This window comes from Camellia sinensis, chromosome 7 (genome assembly GCF_055761805.1).
Source record: "Camellia sinensis isolate YWXY chromosome 7, ASM5576180v1, whole genome shotgun sequence".
Classification (NCBI taxonomy): Eukaryota; Viridiplantae; Streptophyta; class Magnoliopsida; order Ericales; family Theaceae; genus Camellia; species Camellia sinensis.
The window spans coordinates 10,515,766-10,542,546 of record NC_138967.1 but is presented as its reverse complement, the minus strand read 5'-3'; the positions used below and the strand labels follow the sequence as shown (position 1 = coordinate 10,542,546).

Here is a 26,781-nt window from a genome sequence, read left to right as displayed (position 1 = left end):
ATACCCCCATATCTAAACCATACACACAACTTTTCAACACACTCAATCCGCCCACCTTCCCTTACTTTTTTCATTCTCCAAACCCTAACCCTAAACCAGCCACCATCAGTGACACCATGGCCGCAGTCACCGCTTCCAGTCATCCCTCCACCCACCATCGCGGCCCACACACCCATCCAACCCCTCTGCTGACCACCCCTCGTCCCTGCTACTACCACCATCGCAACGGCGACCCACCATCGCGACACACCCACCGTTCGTTAAATTAGGGTCGAAAATCACACATCGACTTGACCATCAACATCCGAACAAAACACATTGGTTCGACACTGTACTTCTGAATCAATGTTTTTGGTTCGAAGAGAGCAAAAAGTGGACGACGAGCGATGGGAGAAAAGAGGGACTGGAGAGTGTGAGCTATGAGCGATGGGGGTGGGGAGGGGCTTCGATTCGAGAAGAGGTAGGCTGGTGGGAGAAGCAACAGAGGGGGTGGGGGAGGCGACGGAGGGAGTGATTAGGGTTAGGGTTTTGGTTGAACAAGAAAGGGATATTTTGGTAATTTTATTTTAGGACAAAAGTATAATAAAACAAATATCATTAAGTGTGTGGGAAGAGGGGAAATGGTATGTGCAAATAGAAACTCCAACCTATGAAGAGAGAAAGCTATTTTCAAGACCAAAATACCCCTTGCACATTGTTAAATTTATAAAAACATGCCATTCTTCTTCCTCCTCCCTCTACTATTTTTTCTTTCTATTCCTTAATTCCACCCCACTGTACCAGCTGGGCACAAAATCGAGAGAGGCCCGCCAATATCTTCCTGTGACCGGTACAACCTTTCATGGCTACATCTCTATGCACATGACTACGAGTAAACTTGGACACATCAACACAATGAATAGACTATGGGCATACTTGGACTCACCAATACCCACCACCATGCCTCGGACGTAAGTAAAGCGAAACTAGTACACACAATCAAAACAAAACTTTTAAACAACTAATGAGCACTGTCAAGAATTCAAAACCCAAGAAGACCAATTAACAGATTCCAATTGAGCACCAAATTTTAATTCATTAACACAATTGAATTACCAAACAAAACAAATTCAGTTCATATTTTATTTTATTTTTTTAAAATCTTCTTTTTTTGGTTACTCCTGTGAATCCTCAAAAGAAAGAAAAAAATTAAGATGCTATAAAATAAAATAAAATAAAAACTCAGAGTGAACTAAACCACCTCTGTGCGAAGTGGTGATCGTTGGGATAGGGTCAGCAATGAAGGATGAGAAGGCTGCAGTGGTGATTGCTGGGGGTGGAGGTGGGGAGCTGTGTGGTGATGGTGGGGTGTGTGTATGTTGCCAGGGGGTGCAGCCATGGGAGGATGAACGAGAGAAGAAGAAAAGAAAGAGGAAGAGAGTATGAAGGTAAATTCACAAATTATGTTAACAGAAGTTAGTGTGCATTTTAATCTACAAACTATTACGAATTATGTAATTATTTTCAAATGAAAAGAAGATTATCTGTACATAGATCAAATCATATGGGGATAAAGTGAAATTTATCCTAATTGTTATTGAAAACTTGGGAGCAAACCAACCTAACTTTTTGATGACCTTAGGGCATGTTTGATTGGAATGATTAAAGCATGGGATTAGGATTATTAATCCGTGGACCCAATCATCCTATGTTTGTTTTGACATTTTGGTTTAGGACTATTAATCCAATGGATAATTAATCCAACAAATTTGTAGGATTATTAGTAATGGGGTAGGGGTGGGATAGTTAATACTACATTAATTTGATAGGATTATTAATACCTCACTATTAATATTATGAATCAAACATGACCTAAAATCACTATAGAAAAGAAAATGCTTCTTGCCCTTTTGGGACCATTAACCATCTAGAATTGGTTGAAAATTATTGCCAATAACTTCAAAAAATATTCACGATGCCCATTAGGCCTACTAAAAAAGTCGTTCAAATCACTGCCTAACAATAGCACAATATAGATCTAAAAGCAATAAGAGGGAATAATAGGATACGCCGCTTTAAGCAACTTAGAATAGAATCACATTCCAATAAGATATCAACATCCCCACGAGATTTGATGACACAACATTTTTTAGAACACAATAAGGCTATGAATTATGAAATCTTAAGGTTCTATTTGAATTAAGAATTTGAGTAAGAATTGATACGAGGAAAGGGAAAAAAAAATATTGGACAAAAAACAAAAGTATCGGAATTTTATCATAGTTACACTAACCTTCCTTTTAGTAAGGTTAAGGGATCAAAACTAATTCAAATGATACGAAAACACGAAGATAAAAGGTAAAATATACATTTTAGTGTGAAATAGAAAAATCATTTTTCCATCTATGACTAACAAAATTCTGATAAAAAAAAAAGACTAGTATTATGTGAATTAAAACATTAAGAGAACCTAATGTAACCTCTCAAGGTTCCACATTATTGGACTTAGAATAAACTCCTAATACCTGCCAAAAACGTGTATCAATCAAGACTGGACAACAAAGAGGAGTCGAACTAGAATGTCTCAATCATCCTGTGCTAACCATGCGAAGCAAATGCAAAAACGGCTCACACCCATGTCAAACAGTGTCCTGATTCTGTTGATATGGAGCCACCTGAAAGTTCAGGTCATCTCGTCTGCTACGGACCATAAGGTATTAACAGTGAACATACAAGTGCTGTTGTGATTAAAACACAGCTCTAGTTTTTTTTATTTAAAAGCTTAATTAAACTTCATGTACACAGGAAATAGATGAGACAGTAATTATTAAAGGGAATGCTACAAGAATGTTGGAATCACAAGTTACACCGGAAAGATAAAGAATAAGAAAAAAAGGAAGAAAAAAGTAAACATACAACTTACATGGGGTGGAAGACATGCCGCCTCCAACTTTTCATCTCATTAGATAGAGGGACCATCCCTTTATGGTCGGTGACTCAGCAGTAACACAAGTGTCAAAGTCTTGTCACATTTGAGAAAGCAAAAAACAACGCAAAACTTCGACCAGTGTGGCAATGACAACCAGCATTCAGTTGGGAAGATCAAAAGCTTAATAAACATATTCATGTGGCAGAGATTCACCGACTAACATTGTGTATACTCAATGGTGCCCATGTACATATGAAGAAAATAAGCCCTTTTTGGATCATAAATTTTGTTAACAACTAGGCAGTGTTGACAAACAGACACCTGCGGATAGTTGTTGCAATTTTGCCAACCTTTTGTGGGTGGAGGAGGACCACACATATACCACAACAAACAGCAGCAGCAACGATCACAAAGATAAGAGGCCGAGAGGTCAAAATTCTGCTACTAAATAGAAGACTGCAGGACTTCCTGGGCCTTTCCTTCATGCTCATTTCAACGTCTCTATTCAAGAGTGGAACAGTACCACCGTGGTCTAGAGAATTTGAACCCTCTACAGCATCCAAACTGCCTTTCTCTGTCACCTCCATATTCTGCAACTTCAAAAGGCAGCGTTGTTTAACAGAAGACAAAAATAATAGATGATTATATAAAATGTCTCTATTCACAAATTAAAAGCAAAACCACATAAATGAGTTTGAAAATAATACTCAAACAAGTCTTCTTTTCTTTTCTTTTTTGGCAATCTAAACAAGTCATTGAAACACAACCTTCCCCTTTTCCTTTTTTTTTTTCCGCGCGGGGGGGGGGGGGGGGTTGGGTTTGGCCAAGGCAATACACTAAATGAGAGGCAGATACTAGTTCAAGTTCAAATGAAATTTAATAAATATAAGTAACAATCAGAAATTTCCTTGGTTATGTTTTTCAATGCACACGCTGAAAGAAAAACAAACTGGACATTCAAGCCCAATGCATCTTAAATCCCCAACCTTAGTTAGAACCCACACCAAAAACATAAATAAAATTAAGCAATGGTCCGACATTAACAAGAGTGATATATACATGAACTGCCATTAACACTTTACATGGATATATGATATGATTATGAAGCCTCTTATATTCAAACTTTCACCGTGACAAGAAAAACCCTAATTGTATGGTGCATATAATAATTACACATGCAGCAGATAAACAAATATGCACATACATGAAGAGAAAATATCGGTTTTAAGCAAATGTTATAAACAACAGACTCTAAGTCAAATAAGGATCCACCCACACAACAATTGATGTTCTCACCTGATCAATAAATGAAACAACAGAGCGCATGTCAATTTGCGAACTTTGATATAAGCAATTCCCTTTTGGAACAAGATTTCTAGAATGCCGTACTGAATCCACATTTTCCTGAAGTCTCGCAGAAACGATTCCTCTAGCATGATCAACATTACTCTGAAGTAATTTCATTTCAGCATCAGCAATGCCATTAGTCATACAGTGTAACTTCTTATCATCCATCATAGTCTCCATATAATGTAGAACTCTCTCCAATATGCTGATGGACTTATTCTGTATTAGAAAGGTCAATAAACGATTGAAGCTTCCTATCTGAGACGAAGACAATCTGTACTTCATATCTTCCAGTGCAGGATTCCTGAGTAACCAAGCAGTATCCAAAATAAATTGAGAAAATGCTGTTTGTCTCAGAATAGAAACTTCACATGAATCATGCACAGAACTAGCAGCCATGAACTTTGATTCTTTCAAAGAGAGAGAGAGAGATGCTTCAAATCTCTGCTCCATAATCTTCATTTCAGAACAAATTTCTTTATTCCCAATTAAAATGGGAATGAAGTTGGATAAGCCAGACTCATTCTCAACCTACAAAAGAAATTTTAGAGGAAAAACAGAGAATTTCAGAGTTGAAAGTTGATGACAATTTTTTCCATGCAACGAAATGTAATCATAACCAACACTTCAGTTTGGGTTGGGATGAACGTGAATGATGATAGTGCATATGAATTACTGATTCCCTTGTCTACATCTAGTCTAAAAATCTTGAGATCCCACAAGTAAATCTTGTTTATCAACAGTGACCGAATATGAAACAAACAGTCAAACAAATTTAACTGCAAATCCAGATGCCAAACAGACTTAACCAGTATATTGGAAACATGAACAGATATGACCAATAGTAAGTGGCTAAACAACTTTAGTACTAGACAGAAAAACTAAGTTATACATCAGAATATAAATATAGAATATCATCACAAAAAGTACAAACAAACTTAGTGCCATCATATCATTTCTTAGAAACACATAGCAGATAGAATCCACACAGTTTCTTTCAACACAAGCATGCCCAAGAGAACAGACATATCTATGAACACTCGGAATGAACATAGATATAAGTTGATTTGTCTGACAATTGGTTGCAAGTGTCAGATAGATAGGTGGGCAGTAATCCAGTGCAAGTAAAGTCAAACAAATCAAAATCTTGACAATGTTCATTAACACACTAAAACTAAATAAGAGGCAAGATAAAATGTACCCATTCTGGAAGCATCTTGTATGGATTATGATATATTTAATTTTAGATGAGAAAAGGAAGAAAAAATAAAAGAAAATATAACGAAAACAAGAAGTCGTAAAAAATAATACCTCAATAAATGCAGGGCCAAAAAGATCCGGTTCAGTATGACGGATACATATCTTCAATAACTGATGATTAAAATTAGCAGTGACCCCTTGAGAGTCATCATACGAAGGTGGAACAGAATAATCATATGCCAGGTACTTCCCAGCAAAAGATACAAGAAACCTGTCATCAAGATCCAGTAAAGAGATACATCGAATGGTCCAAGAAAAATATACACAGCATAATCTGAACGCAAAATGACATTCTAGTAAAGACATGCAACTATCAGTCGGAAGAATGACAATATATGCATAAGATAGCCTGAATGAACCAAAAAGAATGTATGCATAAGATAGCCTGAATGCAAAACTTCAAAGTACTCAAGAAAGAAAATTAAAAAGAAAGGCATTGGAGAACCTAGAATAGTTACAGCAAAGTGAAGTTAAAAAAACAACAGACAAATTCAATAATCTGTGCCATATATCTTCAATCCCCTTAAAGTACAAACTGCGCTTTTCTAATGTTACCCTATTATTATTCTCAAAGAGCCACACTCTCCTATTTATTTAACAATAAAGATGCAAGACAATTCGATTCAGGACTCATCACGAGTAACTGGTTGATTGAATCAGTCAATTAGTTATATATTCCATCTGCCACTAGAAATTTTTGCCAAAGGTACCATGTTAGCCTCTACTCACACATTTTCTAGCCTTACCTTGTCCTGGTAGCAACTTCAATATGTAGGGGTGGAGCTATGCATTGAACAGTGGTGTCAATTGACACCACTGAACTTCAAATTTTTGATAAGTATATGTAAAAAATTATGAGTATTTACAAATTGAACCTAGTGGGCCTAAATAAAATAAATTAATTTTTAAACTTTTACAAATTGACCCCAGTAGGTAAAAACAAAATCAAACTTTATTCAGAAATTTAGGCTTCTAGAAACAAACCAAACGTTTGTTTATTCCTCGTGGAGACTGGACATCGACTTTTGGTTCTCTCCCTCGACTATTGCTTTGGTTGTCTCTTACTCTCATGTTGCTTCTTCCTTCATTCTTTTTCTCTCCAATGTTCCATTCCAGTTGCAGAAACTTGTTCACTTGTTCGGGTCTTCGTTCATTCACTGCGGTAGTTGTGATTGCCGAGACTTTTGATCTAGTTTAGGCCCTTTGGTCTTTGATTGTGGCACCAAGGTTGGCTTTCTTTTACTCTAAAACCTTCACTCTTATTTTATTTTATTTTTTATTTTTATTTTTATTTTTTCCCTGTGTGATTCAATTGTGTTTGATGGGTTTGTCAATATTTGGGATTATATAGCAACTATGCCTAGGGTTTTTTTGGGGCTTATTAAGTTTTGAGATTTTGGGGCTTCCTGATGATTTTGAACAAGCATTTTGTTAACCTCTCTTGCATCAAATTCTAATTTTACTAGTCAACTATATTGATGATTTTGAATTCCATCTATGAACTACATATGATAAATTTGTGTTTGTCCATTGTATTTTGAACTGGAAGTCTGTAGGATATACACACACACACATATATATGACATTGATGATGCTTCGATAAATGACCCCGCTAAAGGAAATTCCTGGCTACGCCACTGTCAACATTTGTACAAACCTCAGTTCCAAAATTATTGGTCAGCTGCAAAAGATAAACTACATCTTCAGGTTTCCCCGATCCGGATATCAGACAGTGCTACTCTGCCACCTTAGGCGTAGCTATGTCTTATTCTTCATTGTCCAGCCATTTGCCCATATCAACACCCTCATTTTCGTCAACCTCTGCACTCAATATATTAACATGGTGTTCATAGACATCCACCACATAATCTGATAAAACATGACTAAACACAACCTTAAGAAGACTCAACTCCACTCAAGAAAGTTCATATTCCATCAATTTGGGTTCAATACCAGGTGCCCTCTTTTCTGCTTTTGTAGCTATTTGATATACTTCAACTTTGGATCATTTTCCTCCAATGAAATTTCCTGCAGTCGGGTCTTTCTATATCATGCTCTACAACAACAACAAAAAATTACACATTTTCTAGTCCATGCCTCATCAATACCAATGTACAACGACTGTAGGCTCCCCTACTGTAACGGATATGATCCCATCTAGAACTATGTATTTAACTGGTGCAATTTCACTTCTCTATGTCCACCATTTTTAAAATGTTTGACGTCACTTCAAGAAGATTGTGAACAACAAAGATTCAGGAAATTTCTTTACTAATTTGGTCCATACAGAAAGTAGAAAAAGAAGGATCTCAAAAATGTATTTTATTTTAGATCTCCTAAAGCAGCCCATTTCCTCCTTTCTTTTAGTTCCACTTCTTTGTAGGTTGAAGAAGTTTTGTATTTAGAGCTTCCTAATATATTAAGTTGGTGTTCTCAAGGGTTTCTAGGTGCCCTGGGTTACAGTTTGTAGTTGTACTCCTTTCTTGTTAAAAAATGAAATCCGTTTATAAAATAAATTATTTATCAAATAAACTAGCTTAAACTCATGGCCGCATGCCACATTCTTTTCATTGTTCATTTATTTATTTTGTCCGGCTCTTTTTTTTTTTTTTGAGGGGGGGGGGGGGGGGGGGTGCAATTATTGACATCACTATGCACTGAACTATATTTATTTGACAGAACTAAGGAAAATGATAATTGAAACTAAAAGAGCATAAATTAATCATTATTTATAGCTATATAGTAGTTGAGAAAGATTTATTATTAAGAACATTAAAATAAATTCAGTAATATATGCAACCTATACGGAAGGTCATATTCAGTAAAAGGATTTAATTAACACAACACTAACATACCGAAATTTGGGTTGAAGTAGATTACTACCACAAGCCACAAACTCCATAGGCTTCCCAGCCTCAAAACATGTTGGATGAACATAGTGAAGTTTTGGGGCCTGCTCCTCCGCCTTGATTTGTATCACAGAAGTTCCATCTGTATCCATTAGAATGCTAAGTACATGTTAGAAAGTTTGAACAAGCTCCGATAATGCAAGAACATTTCTAGTAAAATACGCAAATTCCACAACTAAGAACAAAAAGTTATTGTCAACATGTCAACAACTGAGGAAGAGCATCTAGTCTGCAAGAAAAAGTTGACTTTCCATCAGATTATTTTGATCCAAGAATATTCCTCCCAGTTTGTGCTTCAAATTAGAAGAGGAGCATGCAGCGAGTAAAAATTACTCTTTCAACAACATATATTAGATATTCTCAAATCATCCAACAAAACCAACTAATATGTTGGTCTAAATCAATTGGTTGGTTGATCTCCCTTTCTTTTTCTCCTCAATTCTTCTTCATTAAAACAAAAATATTACCAAATGGACCCTTAGTAGCCAAAAGTTGTCGGCGCAAGTGGAAAGTGTACAACATATCAAAAGATAACACAATATAAACAAGGAGAAGCTCATGTTCAGAAAGACAAGAAAAGCCAAACAATATTTCAAGACTTGCAACAACATGGTGATACATATGGAGTCAAACATTCAGGTATCAACCTACCTTTCATAACACGAAAAATTACATTGTCTAGATAAACAAGGAAAGTGCCTCTTCCAGATAACATCTTTCCAGGTGCAGCGACAAAGTCATGTATATATACAACAGGTTCTTGGAGTAACTGCTCAACAGAATGTAGTAATGAAGTTAAATCATGAAAACCCTGCTAAGAAACATACTCAGAAACCACAGGTTAAAAACCATAATAATGCTAAATACTACAAGCAAATACGGTTGGCTATGTCCCTGGACCTTCTGGCTTCCCTGTCACGTCCAAACGTAATCAAAGAAGGCCTACCCAAGCAATATTATGGGCACAAATTCGAACACAAAATTATAATTTATGCATCAACTAGGCATTCACCGAATGTCTACAAAGCGCAGTTTCAAATTATGCTAGTCAACAAATGCCACTGAGAATAAGCTTACAGCCTCTTTATATATGTAAGTAAGAATAACTTACAGGGCATTAAAATAGACATTACCTTAAACCACATAGAATTTGGCATTGCAATGAACGCAGTCAAGATTGTACAACCAGGACGGATATAACCCTCCAACTCAACGGGCATGCTGGACAACCATTGAAATATCTGTAAAAAAATTTAAACTCCCGTTAATCAACTCCCAGTATCCCTCCTGGAAGTAAAAGTTTATTCTCCTTCAAATACTAAACTGTAATAATAGTCCTGTAAATACTTGGTGCCGAAGTCGTCTGGGGAACTCTGCAGGATTCCAATCATAAAGCTTGAAAGAGATCCGACCAGTGGGACACTACAGGGGGGAAAAATCAATTAACATTAATTTTAAGTAATTTTCTCATAGAAACATGGAAATAGAGGTGAACTCACAGACAAAGAATCCATCACAGACATACCAGTGAAGAGTAAGCACTCTTATTGTCACAATAGAATGAAGAATGAGCATGTTTGGACTCATCTTTTTCTCCATCGATTTGGGGCTCACGAGACACCACAAAAGATGCAACACTATCACTCTGAATATTTTGGGAACTAGGATTTGAGCAGAGTGTAGAAATTTGTCCTTCTTCAGACTCCAATAATGGTTCCCTTTCTGTTAATTGGCTGCTCAAGCACGTACTATCTGTGCCACATAGAAACTCATTTAGTTCAACATCTCATTGTATACGGAAGCGAATTTCAATGGGGATAACAAGGTGAATCTAAATTATCATGAATGGCAAATTGTTCCAATAATTGATCCAATACCAGTCATACAATGTATTGAAGGTACTCGTACAGAATTGTTACTTAAGCAAAGCTAATAATATGACATCCTCTTCAACAGTTCCACATATCTAAGTGAGGGGGCTTCGTTAAGTGAAATCAGAATTGAAGTATCAAATAATTTTGGCAATACCTTTTTCATTTTCATCATCACGAGCTACATCGTCAGCTAAAACAAGCTCTTGAGGATCCTTTTCAACTGCAACTTTGGACTCGCTGGGTTTTCTTCGACGCCTATTATTGTGACGCTCTAATTTCCTCCGACAACTACGTTTACCTTCATCAAAATCTGATAAGATGTGAAACCTGCCAACAAATTACCAAACCAGCAAAAACTTGCATAAAAACAAATAACTAATTGACATGAATGATACATTCACCGCTAAAATAAATGCATTGCCAACTCATCACAACTCCGAACATAACTTAATCAAAGCAGCAAAAAAAAATTCTCCATTTTTCTATGTGCTTCAATCTCTACAGGTTTGTGACCCGAGTGCAAATGTTTATAAAGTGTATCAATGGAAATCCCAAAATAATGCATTGACAACAGGCACCAACAGGCAAATTGGGGTTGCTGATTCATTGAATTTCTAAGGTTCCAAGAGCACAATAAATGAATAAACAAAACACCCAGTGCAATACAACGTTAGATAAGAGCCACTTCAAGAGGTTTATGTGTGTGTTTTGGGTTTAATCAAGCTATGCGCTCTTATTGCCCTTTAAGAATCACCCCACATAACATTTCCACTGTATTTTCATTCCACCAAATAATGGAAAAGTAAAATTTTACAGGCAATGTAAGGCTGATTCACAAATTATAATCATCACCATGTCACAAGAGTGTCATGCCTGTTATAATTGAATTCCATAGATTATTTCCATGTAGACGCATATGAAGGGATAACTGATAAGGATCCTCTACAATAGTTTTCGAACAACAATCTTCTTGTGTTTTTTTACTACTGCAAGACATATCAGCAAAATATATAAAAGCAAAATGCATAATCCAACTACTCGAGTTACAAATTGAAGTAAAATGACTTTAAAACACCATGTATTATTTTTTCAAACCAAGCATCTTACTTTGACATAGTTTTGTTTCAACTTAAAACCTAGACCATTGAATTACCATTTCAGAGAAATCCATCGCAACCTGATCCATATTAACATATGTCGATGTACGCAACTACAAATGGATGAAAAAATATACTAGTCTACATGTTTGGCTAAGCGGTATAAGATCCAAGGTCTCAAGATCGAGTCACTCTAAGGGGCATTGGAGATTTTCCCGACCGTTAACTTCACGACCTGGATTAGTCGAGATATGCAAACTTACCGAATTATCAAAAATATATGTATACCTAGTCTACATGTGAATTTGACGTAGTAACCATTAACAGCTATAAATCTAGTATTATCTAATTTCATTTACAAAGTTGTACAAATTCAATTTTATTTAAAAAGTTGTACAAATTCAATTTTATATCCCAAAAATGACAGACATGAAAAATTGAAGCTTACTTTCCACACTGTTGACAATATCTCTTACTCAGCCCATCAAGAACAACAGTACTAGCATTCGCACATCGAAGACAAACACGGTGTCTCCGATGATACCCTTTAAGCTCACTGATATCCGCCTCGCACCCCGGAACCTGACACCTCGCCGCCGCCCCCGCCGCCGCCCTCGGCCTCTTCTTGACCGGGACGCCCTCCTCCTCCTCCTCCTTCTCGTCGAGCTCCGGGCAGGCGCAAGGAATCCTCGCCAAAAAATTGGAGCAAATCAGCCTGGGATCCCGCTTTCGAATCCGGTCAACAGAATCGGAATCAGGAGGAGGTAGTACCGGAGTGTTTTCGGAGGAGTCGAAAGAAATGTTCAATTGGTCTTCGAGGTTGAAATCGAGGAAGTCGGACCAGTCCCATAGGGAAGAAGACGAGGGATCGTCGTTGAGTGGAGGGTTAGAGAAAAGGTTTTCCATGTCCGAGACGCTAGGTTGTGGTGGTGGTGGTGGTGATGGAAGAGAAAGAGTATCCATTGATGAAAACCCTAGGGGCTGAGAGTGGTTGAAGCGGTGGTTGGAGAGCGAGAGAGAGAGAGAGAGAGAGAGAGAAGGAAAGGGAGGCGGAGGGAGGACCACCGCCAGTAAAAAGACAGCAGGTGAGGTAAGGTAGCAGTAGGTGGTGACACGGAATCGTAAGATTGGTTTGGGTGCTCTGTTTGACTATTAAATGAAAAAATATGATAAACGTGAGAGTGAAGGGAAAGACGTGGAATTGAAGCAAAATTTTATTAGTTAGGTTAGGGAGTGAAGGGAAAGAAGTGGAATTGAAGCAAAATTTTATTAGTTAGGTCAGGAATATTAAATAATTTATTAAATTTTTTTTGTAGAGATCTGATAAAAAATTTAATAAATTATTTGAAATTTATAATATTTTTTAAATTTTATTGTTGGATTGGGACCTCCGTTTTGTTTATCAATTGATTATTTTAGTTAAAAGGTATTTGGAATAATTTAAAGTATATTTTTTAGTTTTTTACACAAAGATATGTAAAAAATAGAGAGATTATGTGACTTAAAAAAAATAAAAAAATATATTTTTGTAAGAGTACTAAATAGTGCCTTAGTTTTTAACTTTTTTATAAAATATATATACATATATAAATAGAAAGAATAATATAAAAAGTTGCAGTGATTTTTTAATTTTTTTGACTAAAAACTTAAATCTCCAAACGAGACCAAAGCCAAGTTTGGCATGTCCAAGAAAAGTCAAAAAGTTAAAAAATTAACACTATTCAACAAAAGTCAACAATTACGGCTGCACATCTCCCAATCTTAATTTTCTCCTACAAACTAATTTTTACAATTTTTTATTACACATTTTTTTCATAAAAAGTCAAAAAGTTAACCCAAACATCTATATTTTCTTTCTCAATTTTTTAGTCTAAAAAAACAAAAAATACACTTATTTAGGACACTCCAAACAACCTCAAATACCCATAAGTTTTTAAATTATTTTTATTTATGATTTTGTTTTTGAATACACAATCACCATCATTTATGACTACAAATCCTAAAACCATGGTTATCCCAATCACTACTATTTCCCTCCTCGTCATTCTTCTCCTTTTTTTTCTTTAATTTTTTCATTTTTTTTTTTTCGTTTTGTGAATCCTTGATCTAAATGGGAAAAGATTGGGTGAAATATCTTAGTAATGAAAGAAGGCTGAATAGTATTGCAGCAGCAAGAGGATTGGGGTAGTGGTCCAAAGTGGCTATGTCACAATGGTGGGGGTAATATATGGGGTTAGGGTTTGAAGGGGCAATAGAAAATGGAATGGAGTTAGGGATAATAAAGCGACAAAGTTAGGAAGATAGTCGATGTTGGGATACAATGAGGGAAGGAGTTTGGAAAAGGGTTGTAAAATGGTGATAGAGAGGAGATTAGAGAATGCAACACTAACGGTAAATATGGTGATAGTAAGTAATGGCTTTAGGATTAAAGTTAATGAAAGAATGTAGAGGATGATGATATTGTGAGGATTTAGGGCTTTATCAGGAAAAAATTAAAAATAATCAAAATTGCCTCTAGTATAGTATAAATTAAGCAATGGTGTGTGATGAAGGAATGTTGATATGCAAATAGAAACTTTCCAATTTATGGACAAATTACATTTTACCCCATTAATTATAGATTGGATTGTATAACCCTCTCAACTAAAATTTATTTCTAACCTTTTCTCACATAATTTACAAACTTAACATAATTTTTATTTTAATTATTTTTTACCAAATCACACTATCCAAACAGAGTATGTGGACCATTTCATTATATTCCACCCCCTAATAATGAGGATAATTCACTACAAAAAAATTTGTTTTTTGCGACGGTACACGGCCGTCGCAAATGCCCCGAAAGTCGTCGCTAATGTCTTTTGCGACGGTCATGTGGCTTTTTGCGACGGTAAGGGGGGGTCGCGACAGACGGGGTTGCAAAAGACCTTTCGCGACGGTAAGTACAGTCGCCATTAGTTTCTGCGACGGTAAGCCAAGTTTTTTGCGACGGCATTTTTCCCGTCGCAAATAATGGTGGGAAAATCACTTTTCGCGACGGCACGTAATTTCCGTCGCTAAAAGTGAGTTTTTGAGACGGGAACATTACCGTCGTTAAAGGCTCTGGCATCTATAAGTATTGGCGACGGCACGGTTTACCGTCGCTAAAGGTGTCCTGTACATTCAATAAGCCATCTTTTGCGACTGTGTTGGTACCGTCGCAAAAGCCTATTAATGGTTTTTGCGACGGGTTCTTCTCCCGTCTCAAAAAATAAAAAAAAAAAAAAAAAACCCTGCCGATAAATTATTAAAAAAATTAAAATAACCTGTATTAGATAAAAAAATAAGTATAAAAAATTGAAAAATTACAGAATAATATAAATACGTACATAAACTAAAATTGACAAATAATGAAAATTAATAATATTGTTCAATTCATAGCAATACATAAATAAAAATTCAGAACAATAAAAATTATGCCACTACATAACGTCGCATAATACATACATAATGTTGCTCCCAAATTTAAATAACATAAATCAAAATCAAAATCAAAATCAAAAGTTTTCGTCTTCATTCGTTCGTGGGTTACAAAAACAAAAATTAGTCATAATCTTGATACGCCCGCATTCCAGAAAAAGCCAACTACTACTCAGGAAATATCTGAAAAAAACAAGATAAAAATAATTAAAAACCATATAATGTGTTAATATTTTAATTATAGAAAAATATAAAAAAAATTGACTACTATATAATTAGAAAGATAGTTTAGTAAATAATTTTGACTGGACCGAAATCCGGCTCTAACTCCAAAACCGGGAACCCGATTCGAGCCCCGTCTTCTCCCACAAGTCTCTCGTGCTTAGGCGGACGTGTGTGCCAAGTTTCGTGCTAAACCGACGCCGTTTGGTGATTTTGGGGCGTTAACGCCTCGAATTCAAGTTTCTTAAGGAAGTTGTTTGCCTAAAGTGAAATCCGACTCTAACTCCCAAACCGGGAACCCGATTCGAGCCCCGTCTTCTCCCACAAGTCTCTCGTGCCTAGGCGGTCGTGTATGCCAAGTTTCGTGCTAAACCGACGCCGTTTGGTGATTTTGGGGCGTTAACTCCTCAAATTCAAGTTTCTTAAGGAAGTTGTTTGCCTAAAGTGAAATCCGACTCTAACTCCCAAACCGGGAACCCGATTCGAGCCCCGTCTTCTCCCACAAGTCTCTCGTGCCTAGGCGGTCGTGTGTGCCAAGTTTCGTGCTAAACCGACGCCGTTTGGTGATTTTGGGGCGTTAACGCCTCGAATTCAAGTTTCTTAAAGAAGTAGTTTGCCTAAAGTGAAATCCGACTCTAACTCCCAAACCGGGAACCCGATTCGAGCCCCGTCTTCTCCCACAAGTCTCTCGTGCCTAGGCGGTCGTGTGTGCCAAGTTTCGTGCTAAACCGACGCCGTTTGGTGATTTTGGGGCGTTAACTCCTCAAATTCAAGTTTCTTAAGGAAGTTGTTTGCCTAAAGTGAAATCCGACTCTAACTCCCAAACCGGGAACCCGATTCGAGCCCCGTCTTCTCCCACAAGTCTCTCGTGCCTAGGCGGTCGTGTGTGCCAAGTTTCGTGCTAAACCGACGCCGTTTGGTGATTTTGGGGCGTTAACGCCTCGAATTCAAGTTTCTTAAGGAAGTAGTTTGCCTAAAGTGAAATCCGACTCTAACTCCCAAACCGGGAACCCGATTCGAGCCCCGTCTTCTCCCACAAGTCTCTCGTGCCTAGGCGGTCGTGTGTGCCAAGTTTCGTGCTAAACCGACGTCGTTTGGTGATTTTGGGGCGTTAACTCCTCCAATTCAAGTTTCTTAAGGAAGTTGTTTGCCTAAAGTGAAATCCGACTCTAACTCCCAAACCGGGAACCCGATTCGAGCCCCGTCTTCTCCCACAAGTCTCTCGTGCCTAGGCGGTCGTGTGTGCCAAGTTTCGTGCTAAATCGACGCCGTTTGGTGATTTTGGGGCGTTAACGCCTCGAATTCAAGTTTCTTAAAGAAGTAGTTTGCCTAAAGTGAAATCCGACTCTAACTCCCAAACCGGGAACCCGATTCGAGCCCCGTCTTCTCCCACAAGTCTCTCGTGCCTAGGCGGTCGTGTGTGCCAAGTTTCGTGCTAAACCGACGCCGTTTGGTGATTTTGGGGCGTTAACTCCTCAAATTCAAGTTTCTTAAGGAAGTTGTTTGCCTAAAGTGAAATCCGACTCTAACTCCCAAACCGGGAACCCGATTCAAGCCCCGTATTCTCCCACAAGTCTCTCGTGCCTAGGCGGTCGTGTGTGCCAAGTTTCGTGCTAAACCGACGCCGTTTGGTGATTTTGGGGCGTTAACGCCTCGAATTCAAGTTTCTTAAAGAAGTAGTTTGCCTAAAGTGAAATCTGACTCTAACTCCCAAACCGGGAACCCGATTCGAGCCCCGTCTTCTCCCACAAGTCTCTCGTGCCTAGGCGGTCGTGTGTACCAAGTTTCGTGCTAAACCGACGCCGTTTGGTGATTTTGGGGCGTTAACTCCTCAAATTCAAGTTTCTTAAGGAAGTTGTTTGCCTAAAGTGAAATCCGACTCTAACTCCCAAACCGGGAACCCGATTCGAGCCCCGTCTTCTCCCACAAGTCTCTCGTGCCTAGGCGGTCGTGTGTGCCAAGTTTCGTGCTAAACCGACGCCGTTTGGTGATTTTGGGGCGTTAACTCCTCAAATTCAAGTTTCTTAAGGAAGTTGTTTGTCTAAAGTGAAATCCGACTCTAACTCCCAAACCGGGAACCCGATTCGAGCCCCGTCTTCTCCCACAAGTCTCTCGTGCCTAGGCGGTCGTGTGTGCCAAGTTTCGTGCTAAACCGACGCCGTTTGGTGATTTTGGGGCGCTAACTCCTCCAATTCAAGTTTCTTAAGGAAGTTGTTTGCCTAAAGTGAAATCCAACTCTAACTCCCAAACCGGGAACCCGATTCGAGCCCCGTCTTCTCCCACAAGTCTTTCGTGCCTAGGCAGTCGTGTGTGCCAAGTTTCGTGCTAAACCGACGCCGTTTGGTGATTTTGGGGCGCTAACTCCTCTAATTCAAGTTTCTTAAGGAAGTTGTTTGCCTAAAGTGAAATCCGACTCTAACTCCCAAACCGGGAACCCGATTCGAGCCCCGTCTTCTCCCACAAGTCTCTCGTGCCTAGGCGGTCGTGTGTGCCAAGTTTCGTGCTAAACCGACGCCGTTTGGTGATTTTGGGGCGTTAACTCCTCAAATTCAAGTTTCTTAAGGAAGTTGTTTGCCTAAAGTGAAATCCGACTCTAACTCCCAAACCGGGAACCCGATTCGAGCCCCGTCTTCTCCCACAAGTCTCTCGTGCCTAGGCGGTCGTGTGTGCCAAGTTTTGTCATAAACCGACGCCGTTTGCTGATTTTGGGGCGTTAACGCCTCGAATTCAAGTTTCTTAAACACAAAGATGTATTTTAGCTTAGAATGCAAAGATAAATTTTATACCTGATCTTCTGGTGGTGGTGTATATGGATTCTCGTCTTCTGCAGATTCCCTAAATGCCCGGGTGAAACGGGTCTGCAACATACCAAACTTGCCAGTCTGGTTGTAACGGGTCTGCAACATACCAAACTTGCTCTGCTTGGGACGCCAAGATGAAAGGTTCATTGGTAATTCGATCATCTCGGTACAACAAATGATTGAAGTTCACCAACGTGAAATTGAAGACATCTTCTTTCTTTCCGTGAATGTTGTCAATCCAATCACACTTAAACAACACATGTTTCTTCTCATTGGAATATCGAATCTCAACAATATCTGTCAATTGTCCATAATAGTACACAGACCCCAGACGAGGATTCTTGTCTTTTCGACTAGCATAACTTATGGTATCTGCCTTCAAAGCTACACCACAATTTTGTGTGGCTCGACGATCATCCATGGCCTTTACTCGATACCGAAACCCATTCAGTATATACCCGTTGAACCTCCTTGCCAGGTTATGAGGACCATTTGCCAATAGAATAAGCTCTTCAGAAAGTATGACATCAGTAGTCCTTCGCAAAGTTTGGACCTATTTAACACGAAATGTAAAATTTAAAATGTACATCGACTTAAGTAACTAGAATCTATAGAGTTAAATACATACATGTTCCTTGAACCAAATGTGAAAAGTTTCAAAATGTTCATGTCGAAGTTGATGATCGTCGACACGAGGCATTTTGAGCTTAAGTACTTCAAGGTGTTTGCTGTGTAGATTGAAATTTTAGCCATACAAAAATTTTAGTTGAAAATTCAATAAACATAATAAAATATTGAGTGAGTGACTTAACCTACTTTATGAATGGTTGAACCGCGCTTGTATTGCATAAGATGTACCGATGAGCTTGTACCCAAGAAGTATTATCAAGATAAAAGCTTGTGTTTTCACCAGTAGCATGACCCAAATTATCAGCACCACTATAGTTCCTCACGGGTCGACTAGATTTGGTTTCCACATCACTGAGATATTGTGCACAAAAATTCATGCATTCTTCCATAAGATATCCTTTAGCAATTGATCCTTCAGGACGAGCTCTATTACGCACGTATTGCTTCAAAGTAAGAAGATACCTCTCAATTGGATACATCCATCGAAACTGAATCGCTCCACCCAATAACGCTTCATCAGCTAGATGTATAGGCAAGTGCTCCATTATATCAAAAAAACTCGGAGGAAATATTTTCTCTAGATGACAAAGTGTTACAGCGATACGATCTTTAATATATTGCAAACCCGTCGCACGATTCACTTTCGAACACAATTGTCTAAAGAAATTGCTCAATTCAATCAAGGGTTCAATTACATTCTTCGGTAACGATCTGCGAATAGCCAATGGAATAAGTTGTTGCATCAGAATATGACTATCGTGGCTCTTAAGACCCCCAATGCTTCTATCATGTAAGCGCACACGACGTGATATATTGGATGAATACCCGTCGGGAACTCTTACTTCCTTCAACACTTTCAAGAACAAATCTTTCTCATCCTTGGTCATCGTGAATTGTGCTGGTGGTAAATAGGCTTTATTCGACCCTCTTAACTGCAAATGTAGGGGTTTTCTAATATTCATATCTTGTAAATCACGCCGAGCATTAACACCATCCTTCGATTTTCCTGCAACCCCTAATATTGTCCACAACACATTGTCACAAACATTCTTCTCTATATGCATCACATCGAGGTTGTGTCTTATTAGATTGTGCTCCCAATATGGCAATTCATAAAAGATACTCTTTTTCTTCCAACTATGGGTGCGATGTCCAGCTTTCTCCTTCTCTACCTGTCTCCTATGCCTCTCCTTAAGGTCATCCCTATTGTATTGGGTTAAAATACCCTCAGATTCTAATTGTAGCAACATCTCAGTTCCAGACAACAATTTTGATTTGAGTCTGACTTCCCGACTACTATCAAATGATACTTTATCCTTCCGGAATTTATGGCCAGTAGGTAAAAATCTGCGATGACCCAAGTATGATTGTTTCCTACTATGCTTCAACCAACACGATGTAGTTTCCTTATTGCAACAAGGACATGCATATTCTCCTTTAGTGCTCCATCCTGACAAGTTTGCGTATGCAGGAAAATCACTAATTGTCCACAGTAAAGCTGCATGCATTTGAAACATTTGATTTGTTGATGCATCAAATGTTGACACACCCTCATTCCATAGTTCTTTCAACTCCTCAATCAACGGTTGCATATAAACATCAATCTTGTCACCAGGTCCTTTCGGGCCGTCAATAAGCACCGATAAAATTAGAAATGGTTGCTTCATGCACATCCATGGCGGCAAGTTGTATGGAATGAGCACAACAGGCCAAGTGCTATGAACTATGTTCATCGTCCTGAATGGGTTAAAACCATCAGATGCTAAGCCAAGCCTTACACTTCGGCAATCATTACTAAAGTCAATATTCCGACGGTCAAAATCTTTCCATGCAAGGGAGTCCGCAGGATGCCTGAAGACACCATCATCAGTTCGTTCCTCTGCATGCCATCTCATTAACTTGGCCGTCTTGGATGACATAAACAACCTCTGCAACCTTGACTTTAAAGGAAAATACCTCATCTGTTTTGCAGCTACTTGTTTGCCACCTGTGTTAGGACCATTTGAACCACCATCACCATTTGATTTCCATCTAGAACTGTTGCATATGACACATTTATCAAGATTGGCGTCCTCGTTTCGAAACAACATGCAACTGTTGGGACATGCATCCCACGTCTCATACGTGAAGCCCAAATCTGTTGTGACCTTTTGAGCTTTATAATATGAGTCCGGGAGTTTCACACCCAACGGAAACGCCTCATTCAATAACTCAAGCAACATGTCAACAGACTTGTCCGTCCACTGATTAAGCACCTTCAAATGTAGAAGTCGAACAATGAATGACAAAGATGTGAACTTCTGACAACCCGGATACAATTCACTTTGTGCATCTTGAAGAAGTTTGAAATACTTTGCAGTCTCTGCATTTGGACCGAGCTGGGGTTCAGATGCACGGGGATCAGGCCCCTGTGGTTCATCACCCTCAACACTTGTACCGGCATGTGGATTTCCCATAGCCCCTTGTATCATTCCAATCATATCATCTCCAATGTCTAAATTAGCTAATGTTTTATTCTCTCGATTACTATGCAGAGATATGTAAAATTCCCCATGATTAATCCAATGTTTGTATTTTTTAAAAAAACCATTCAAAATCAGATGCTCCCGTACACCATCTCGTACAAAATAGTATCGATTCTCACACTTCCTACACGGACAACTGATCATCGAACCTTCAATCCTATTGGTGTAGGCAAACACAAGGAATTCATCAATCCCATTAATGTATTCACTCGACATCCTATTTGGCAAATCAATCCAACTCTTATCCATCATCTGTACACATCCACAAGAATATCTCACCAAAGTAACTCTAAATATAATACCTACACATAAATATTCACTCGACATCCTATTTGGCAAATTAACGAAATGTCTAAAATTCCTATTTAAGGTTTAAATTAATTAAACCTTCTTAAATTAACTTTATAATTGAGTTTATAATTGAGTTTGTCTCATGGTTATTTGTAATTGAGTTTGTCTCATGGTTTTTTAATCGTCTCAAATTAACTTTATAATTGAGTTTGTCTCATGGTTATTTGTAATTGAATCTTCTTACACACCAATATAATTTGAGACGATTTAAACAATTAAAGTATTAGTTTAATTTATTTCGTTCTTAAGTTCGTAAACTCAACACAAGTAACTAAAAAATACCAAAAATAATATATTTTTAATGTTTGACTAGCTGAAACTACTAACTGCATTTACTGAGCCAAAACTACGAAAACTAAAATAGCTAACTTGATAGTTATTAGTTCAATGGAGTTGAAATTTAGTGATTTAATCACTGTTTTAATTAAAAAAATAAAAATAACTATTTTGATAGAGATGCTCTAATATAATATGAATAAGAAAATAGTTGTTTGGCCGGATGATGTGGTTGTCTAAATTATAAGATTAAAATTTTTCACATTATGTTAGGTTGCTACTGTTACTGATTTTGACAAACTATTTCTAATTAGAGCATATGATTTGGAAAAAATAAAAAAATAAAAAACTTGAAGGATTGAATGGTAAAATTGATAATTTATGGATGAAATAGAAAAAAAAAATGATAATGGTTGAAGAGATATAAATGAAAACAACCATAAAAATAATTAAAAAAATTAAAAACACTAATTGATAATAATTGATAAATGTTGATAATAATTAAAAAATAAACAGATTTATATATATATATACATATATATAGACAGATTTATTAATAACCATGAGACAAATCTGTTATATATAGACAGATTTCAGATTTATATACATATATATAGACAGATTTATTAATTAAAGTATGTTCTTAATTAAAGTATGTTATTAATAAACAGATTTATATATATATATAGACAGATTTATATATATATATATATATATATATATAGACAGATTTATTAATAACCATGAGACAAATCTGTTATATATAGACAGATTTCAGATTTATATACATATATATAGACAGATTTATTAATTAAAGTATGTTCTTAATTAAAGTATGTTATTAATAAACAGATTTATATATATATATATATATAGACAGATTTATATATATATATATATATAGACAGATTTATATATATAGATTTCGGATAAACAGATTTATATATATATATATAGACAGATTTCAGATTTATATATATATATATATAGATTTATATACATTGCATATATATATATATACACAGATTTATATATATATACACAGACCGAGAGAGAGAGAGAGAGAGAGAGAGAGAGAGCATACGCAGAGGGAGAGAGAGTCGTCGCCGGAGCACCACTCTTGTCGCCGGAGCCGTCGCCGCCGCACCACCGATGTCTTCCTCGTAGGCCGTTTGGGGAATTTGGGGGTGAAGTTAGGGATTTGGGAGGAGGATCGAGCGGTAGCCAAGAGGAAAAAGAAGGGGGTTTTTTTTTTTGGACTTTTTGCGACGGTATGATGTAGACCGTCGCAAATAGAAGGCAAAACGGCACCGTTTGAATTAATCATTTTTTGCGACGGCAAATTTCCGTCGCAAATGATATATGCCGTCTCCAAAAAAAGATTTTTTGCGACGGTTTTATTTACCGTCGCTAATACTTCCGCATTTCCGACCCCTCCGCTTGGTTTCATTACCGACGGGTCAGTACCGTCACTAAAGGGGTATTATTTGCGACAGGTGCAGTTACCGTCGCAAAAAACCGTTTTTTGCGACGGGGGGCGCGGCGTCGCTAAAAATCCGTGTTTTTTGCTATGTTTTTTTGTAGTGATTACTAGTAAGTTTTTTTTATTGGACTTACTTACTCACAAGTACTGAGTAATTTTTTTTATAAAAATGTTAGAAATTTTAAAAATTCTATTAAAAATTTTATCAAATATTTCACATGGATGTAAGACTCACATAGGACCCACATTGTGTGAACTCCATACCCATATGAAACATTTGATAGAATTTTTAGGATTTCTAACATAACTCTTTTTTTTAAACATGTTTTTTCTCTTGTTTTGACAATGAGATAATTTTTAAAAAATTTAAATGTGTTCGTGTTTGTAGAATAATGACATGATACTGATACTAATAAATTAGTCAAATAATAAATAATTAGAACGTTTTCGATTTTGCTTAAGAATTTGATTTCTTTTTAATTAATTTGTATTAAAATATATTGTAAAAAAGATTAATTATTGAGTTATATTTTGGATAAATTACACATTGCCCCTTTATGTTTGAACTTTTTTTTTTCACTCGGGCCCTTGAATTGTTTTTCCATTTTGGCCCTTCACGTTTTAAATTTTTTTCAATTTACTCTTAAAACTAATTTATATTTAAAATTAGACAGAAAATACCGCATTAACTGTCACATAATATAAAAATATATTATTATGTTAAAATTTTAGTTTGTGCTAGAGATGTGAGTTATATAATAAAAAAAATTAGGATAAATTACAAATACACCCCTGAGATTTGCTTAAAATACGAATTGTCTCATGTGGTTTGGAAAATTACAAATACCTTCCTGTCAAAATTTTTTATTTAACAGAATTAATTGAAAATGTGAAATTTCTAACTGTTCACCTATACAATAATAAAATTATCTGAATTATTAATTGAAATAAACTTTTAATATTATTAAAAAAATATTAATTAACTTGATAATTTATTAATTAAATGACCTATTTGTTATAAAATTGAAAACCTTAAGGGGCATAATGTAATTTTTAGAATCACAAGAGTAATTTATAATTTAAATAAATCTCAAGAGATATATTTATAATTTATTCAAAAAATTATGTCACGTGCCTATCAGTCTGTTATTTTCTATATAATTTTAAGCCAAGTTTGGCATGATTGAAAAAAGACAAAAAGTCAAAAAGTCACTATCCTATTTAAGTCACATCATCTTATTAAAGTCACATCACCTCTCTAACACATCACTTCAAACCCAACCCAAACCCAACCCATATTTCATAAAAAGTCAAAAAGTGCACTTATTTAGTCTTCCCAAACTAGGCCTAGTCAAATTAGTTTTCAAACAAAAAAAAATCCTTAAAAGATGAAGAATTAAAGTGAAAAATAAAAAAATAAAAATATTGTGAGATCAAAGTTAAAAACTAGTCAAACAAAATAATAATAATAATAATTATTATTATTATAATAATAAAGTGTAATTCATCCTTGTATTTACTTTAAAATATCTCAAGGATATGATAAATTTATAAATCACTCCTAATATGTGGGGATTGAGAGGTGAGTGAGACCGTGGGCTTAAAATAATGAAGTCAGTAATTTTTTTTTTTGGGTTTTATGGACAAGGACAATAATGGAGGTAGAATGACGACATCTTAAATTACAATTATGAGGATTGGACTCACCACGCGCTTCCTACTCTACTCGCGATTTTTGTACGCTATGAGAGTTAGACTTGGTTTAGGGTACACTAAGGCCTAGTTTTGGAAGACTAAATAAGTGTATTTTTTGACTTTTTATGAAATATGAGTTGGGTTTGGCTTGGGTTTGAAGTGATGTGTTAGAGAGGTGATATGACTTAAATAAGATGATGTGACTTAAATAGGATAGTGACTTTTTTGACTTTTTGTCTTTTTTCAATCATGCCAAACTTAATATAAAAAGTCAAAAAGTCACTATCCTATTTAAGTCACATCATCTTATTTAAAACATATTACCTTTCTAACACATCACATCAAACCCAACCCATATAAGCCAATAAGTCAAAAAGTACACTTTTTTAGAACATGCTAAACCAACCCTAAATAAGCCTTTGTTTGGCATGTTAAAAAGTTTAATATTTTGATTATTTTAATTACAAAAAGATAAAATAAGTTAAAAAGTTAATGAGATAAAATGTCATATCCAAATCATAATCATTTCATTTTTTTCTCTCACAAAAGTCAAAAAAGTCAAAGAGTCTATCGCAAACGAGACTTTTTAGCCCCAAGCTAAAATAGCCAAAAAGTGAAAAAGCAAAAAACTCAACCCACATCCCAAATGAACCCTAATTGTGTCGCTAGCTGTTGTAGGCAAGGGTGAAAGTGGGCTTCACAAATCACGCGCGCAAATGTCAATGTCAAAGTTTACTACTTCGAGTCTGATCTGACGACATCCATGACCATCATCCAGAGTCCCTCTCCAGCCCTTCCTCCAGTCAACGGAGAGGATTTGGCCACATCACCTGTAACAAAATTTACGACTCGAATTAGCTAACAAAAAAAAATAATAATAATTTGAATTCCATTCACCACAGCAAACAGAGTTTCCCTCTCATATCTTCTTATGTACTTTTTCCCTCCCTCTCGAGTTTTGGTGAACTGACGACTCCATCCCGTGACATCGACAGCAACGAACATCGACAGCTCCTTCTCGGTCTCTTCCTCTCTCCCTCTGTTTGTCTCTTTCTCCCTCAACACATCATCCTTACTCTGAAGATTTTAGTCGTGAATTAGAGCTCCGGTGACAGTGAACCAGAGCCCTTATCTACACTTCATCAAACTTAAGGTAATATGTTTGTTTCAGTGATTTTTTTGTCAAGATTTGCACTGATTTACACTGCTCAGTTAAGTATTTATATCAAGATTTTTCATGTTTGCAAACCATTTTCTAGTTGTTTCCCCCAAATTCTTCGCAATTTCAAAACTTGAACAATGATGTGTGTTTCCTATACAGTGGAAAGTATGATTGATAATCTGCCATTTTCACTGTTTAATAAGCCCACAAAAAAAAAAAAAAAGAACAGGAAAAGAGAGATTTTGTCAATTAAATTTTTTTTTTTGTGTGGGTATAATATGATCATGTCACGACCCAAACCCGACCCTATGGGTTTAGCACCGTAACCAGCCAGTAATCCGAGATTACCGAAGGCCTGCAGAACAGTAGAACAGTAAAACAGAGTACAGGGCCTGACGGAAGCCAAAACAGTAAATAAACAATGTCCAATGAGTTGTGACAGTCTATATGCAAAAAGGACTTTCATACATATAAACATAATCATTACAGAACAGTATGCACAAAATGCACAATCATTCAGACTAGGGACTTGTCACGACCCAAACCCGGCCCTATGGGTTTAGCACCATAACCGGCCAGTAATCCGAGATTACCGAAGGCCTGCAGAACGGTAGTACAGTAAAACAGAGTACAGGGCCTGGCGGAAGCCAATACAGTAAATGAATAATGTCCATTGAGCTGTGTCAGTCTGTATGCCAAAAAGATTTTTCATGCATTCACATATACAAACAGTACAGTCTATACAAAATTTACAGTCACACAGTACAGGGACCTAATCCCTT

At 36.7% G+C, this 26,781-nt stretch overlaps 1 protein-coding gene across 4 annotated transcripts; it reads right to left on the bottom strand.

The window, feature by feature from the left end:
- Positions 1–2,720: 2,720 nt before the first annotated feature.
- On the bottom strand, positions 2,721–12,659 carry LOC114278264 (squamosa promoter-binding-like protein 7). Of its 4 annotated transcripts, none has more exons than XR_014334961.1 (10): positions 11,844–12,659; positions 10,453–10,625; positions 9,950–10,176; positions 9,772–9,846; positions 9,558–9,665; positions 9,076–9,193; positions 8,371–8,506; positions 5,567–5,726; positions 4,205–4,559; positions 2,721–3,504 (listed from the first exon to the last, which is right to left on the bottom strand). XR_014334961.1 is itself a non-coding variant. In XM_028220283.2 (10 exons), the coding sequence occupies exons 1-10, from the start codon at positions 12,356–12,358 to the stop codon at positions 3,205–3,207; spliced, it is 2,394 nt and encodes a 797-aa protein (XP_028076084.2). In that variant the 5' UTR covers positions 12,359–12,659; the 3' UTR covers positions 2,721–3,204. The 4 variants fall into 4 exon arrangements, 2 of the variants coding, with proteins under 2 accessions (XP_028076084.2, XP_028076085.2); XR_014334960.1 differs by having other exon boundaries at positions 2,721–3,498; XM_028220283.2 differs by having other exon boundaries at positions 4,205–4,786.
- Between the last annotated feature and the right edge of the window lie 14,122 nt (positions 12,660–26,781).

Coding starts and splice junctions, on each gene's coding strand:
- LOC114278264 (XM_028220283.2), bottom strand. CDS start 12,358: ATGGATACTCTTTCTCTTCCATCACCACCACCACCACCACAACCTAGC. Junction 8,507..9,075: donor AATTTTTCGTGTTATGAAAG/GTAGGTTGATAC, acceptor TAATGGATACAG/ATGGAACTTCTGTGATACAA. Junction 3,505..4,204: donor TTGTTTCATTTATTGATCAG/GTGAGAACATCA, acceptor TGCCTTTTGAAG/TTGCAGAATATGGAGGTGAC.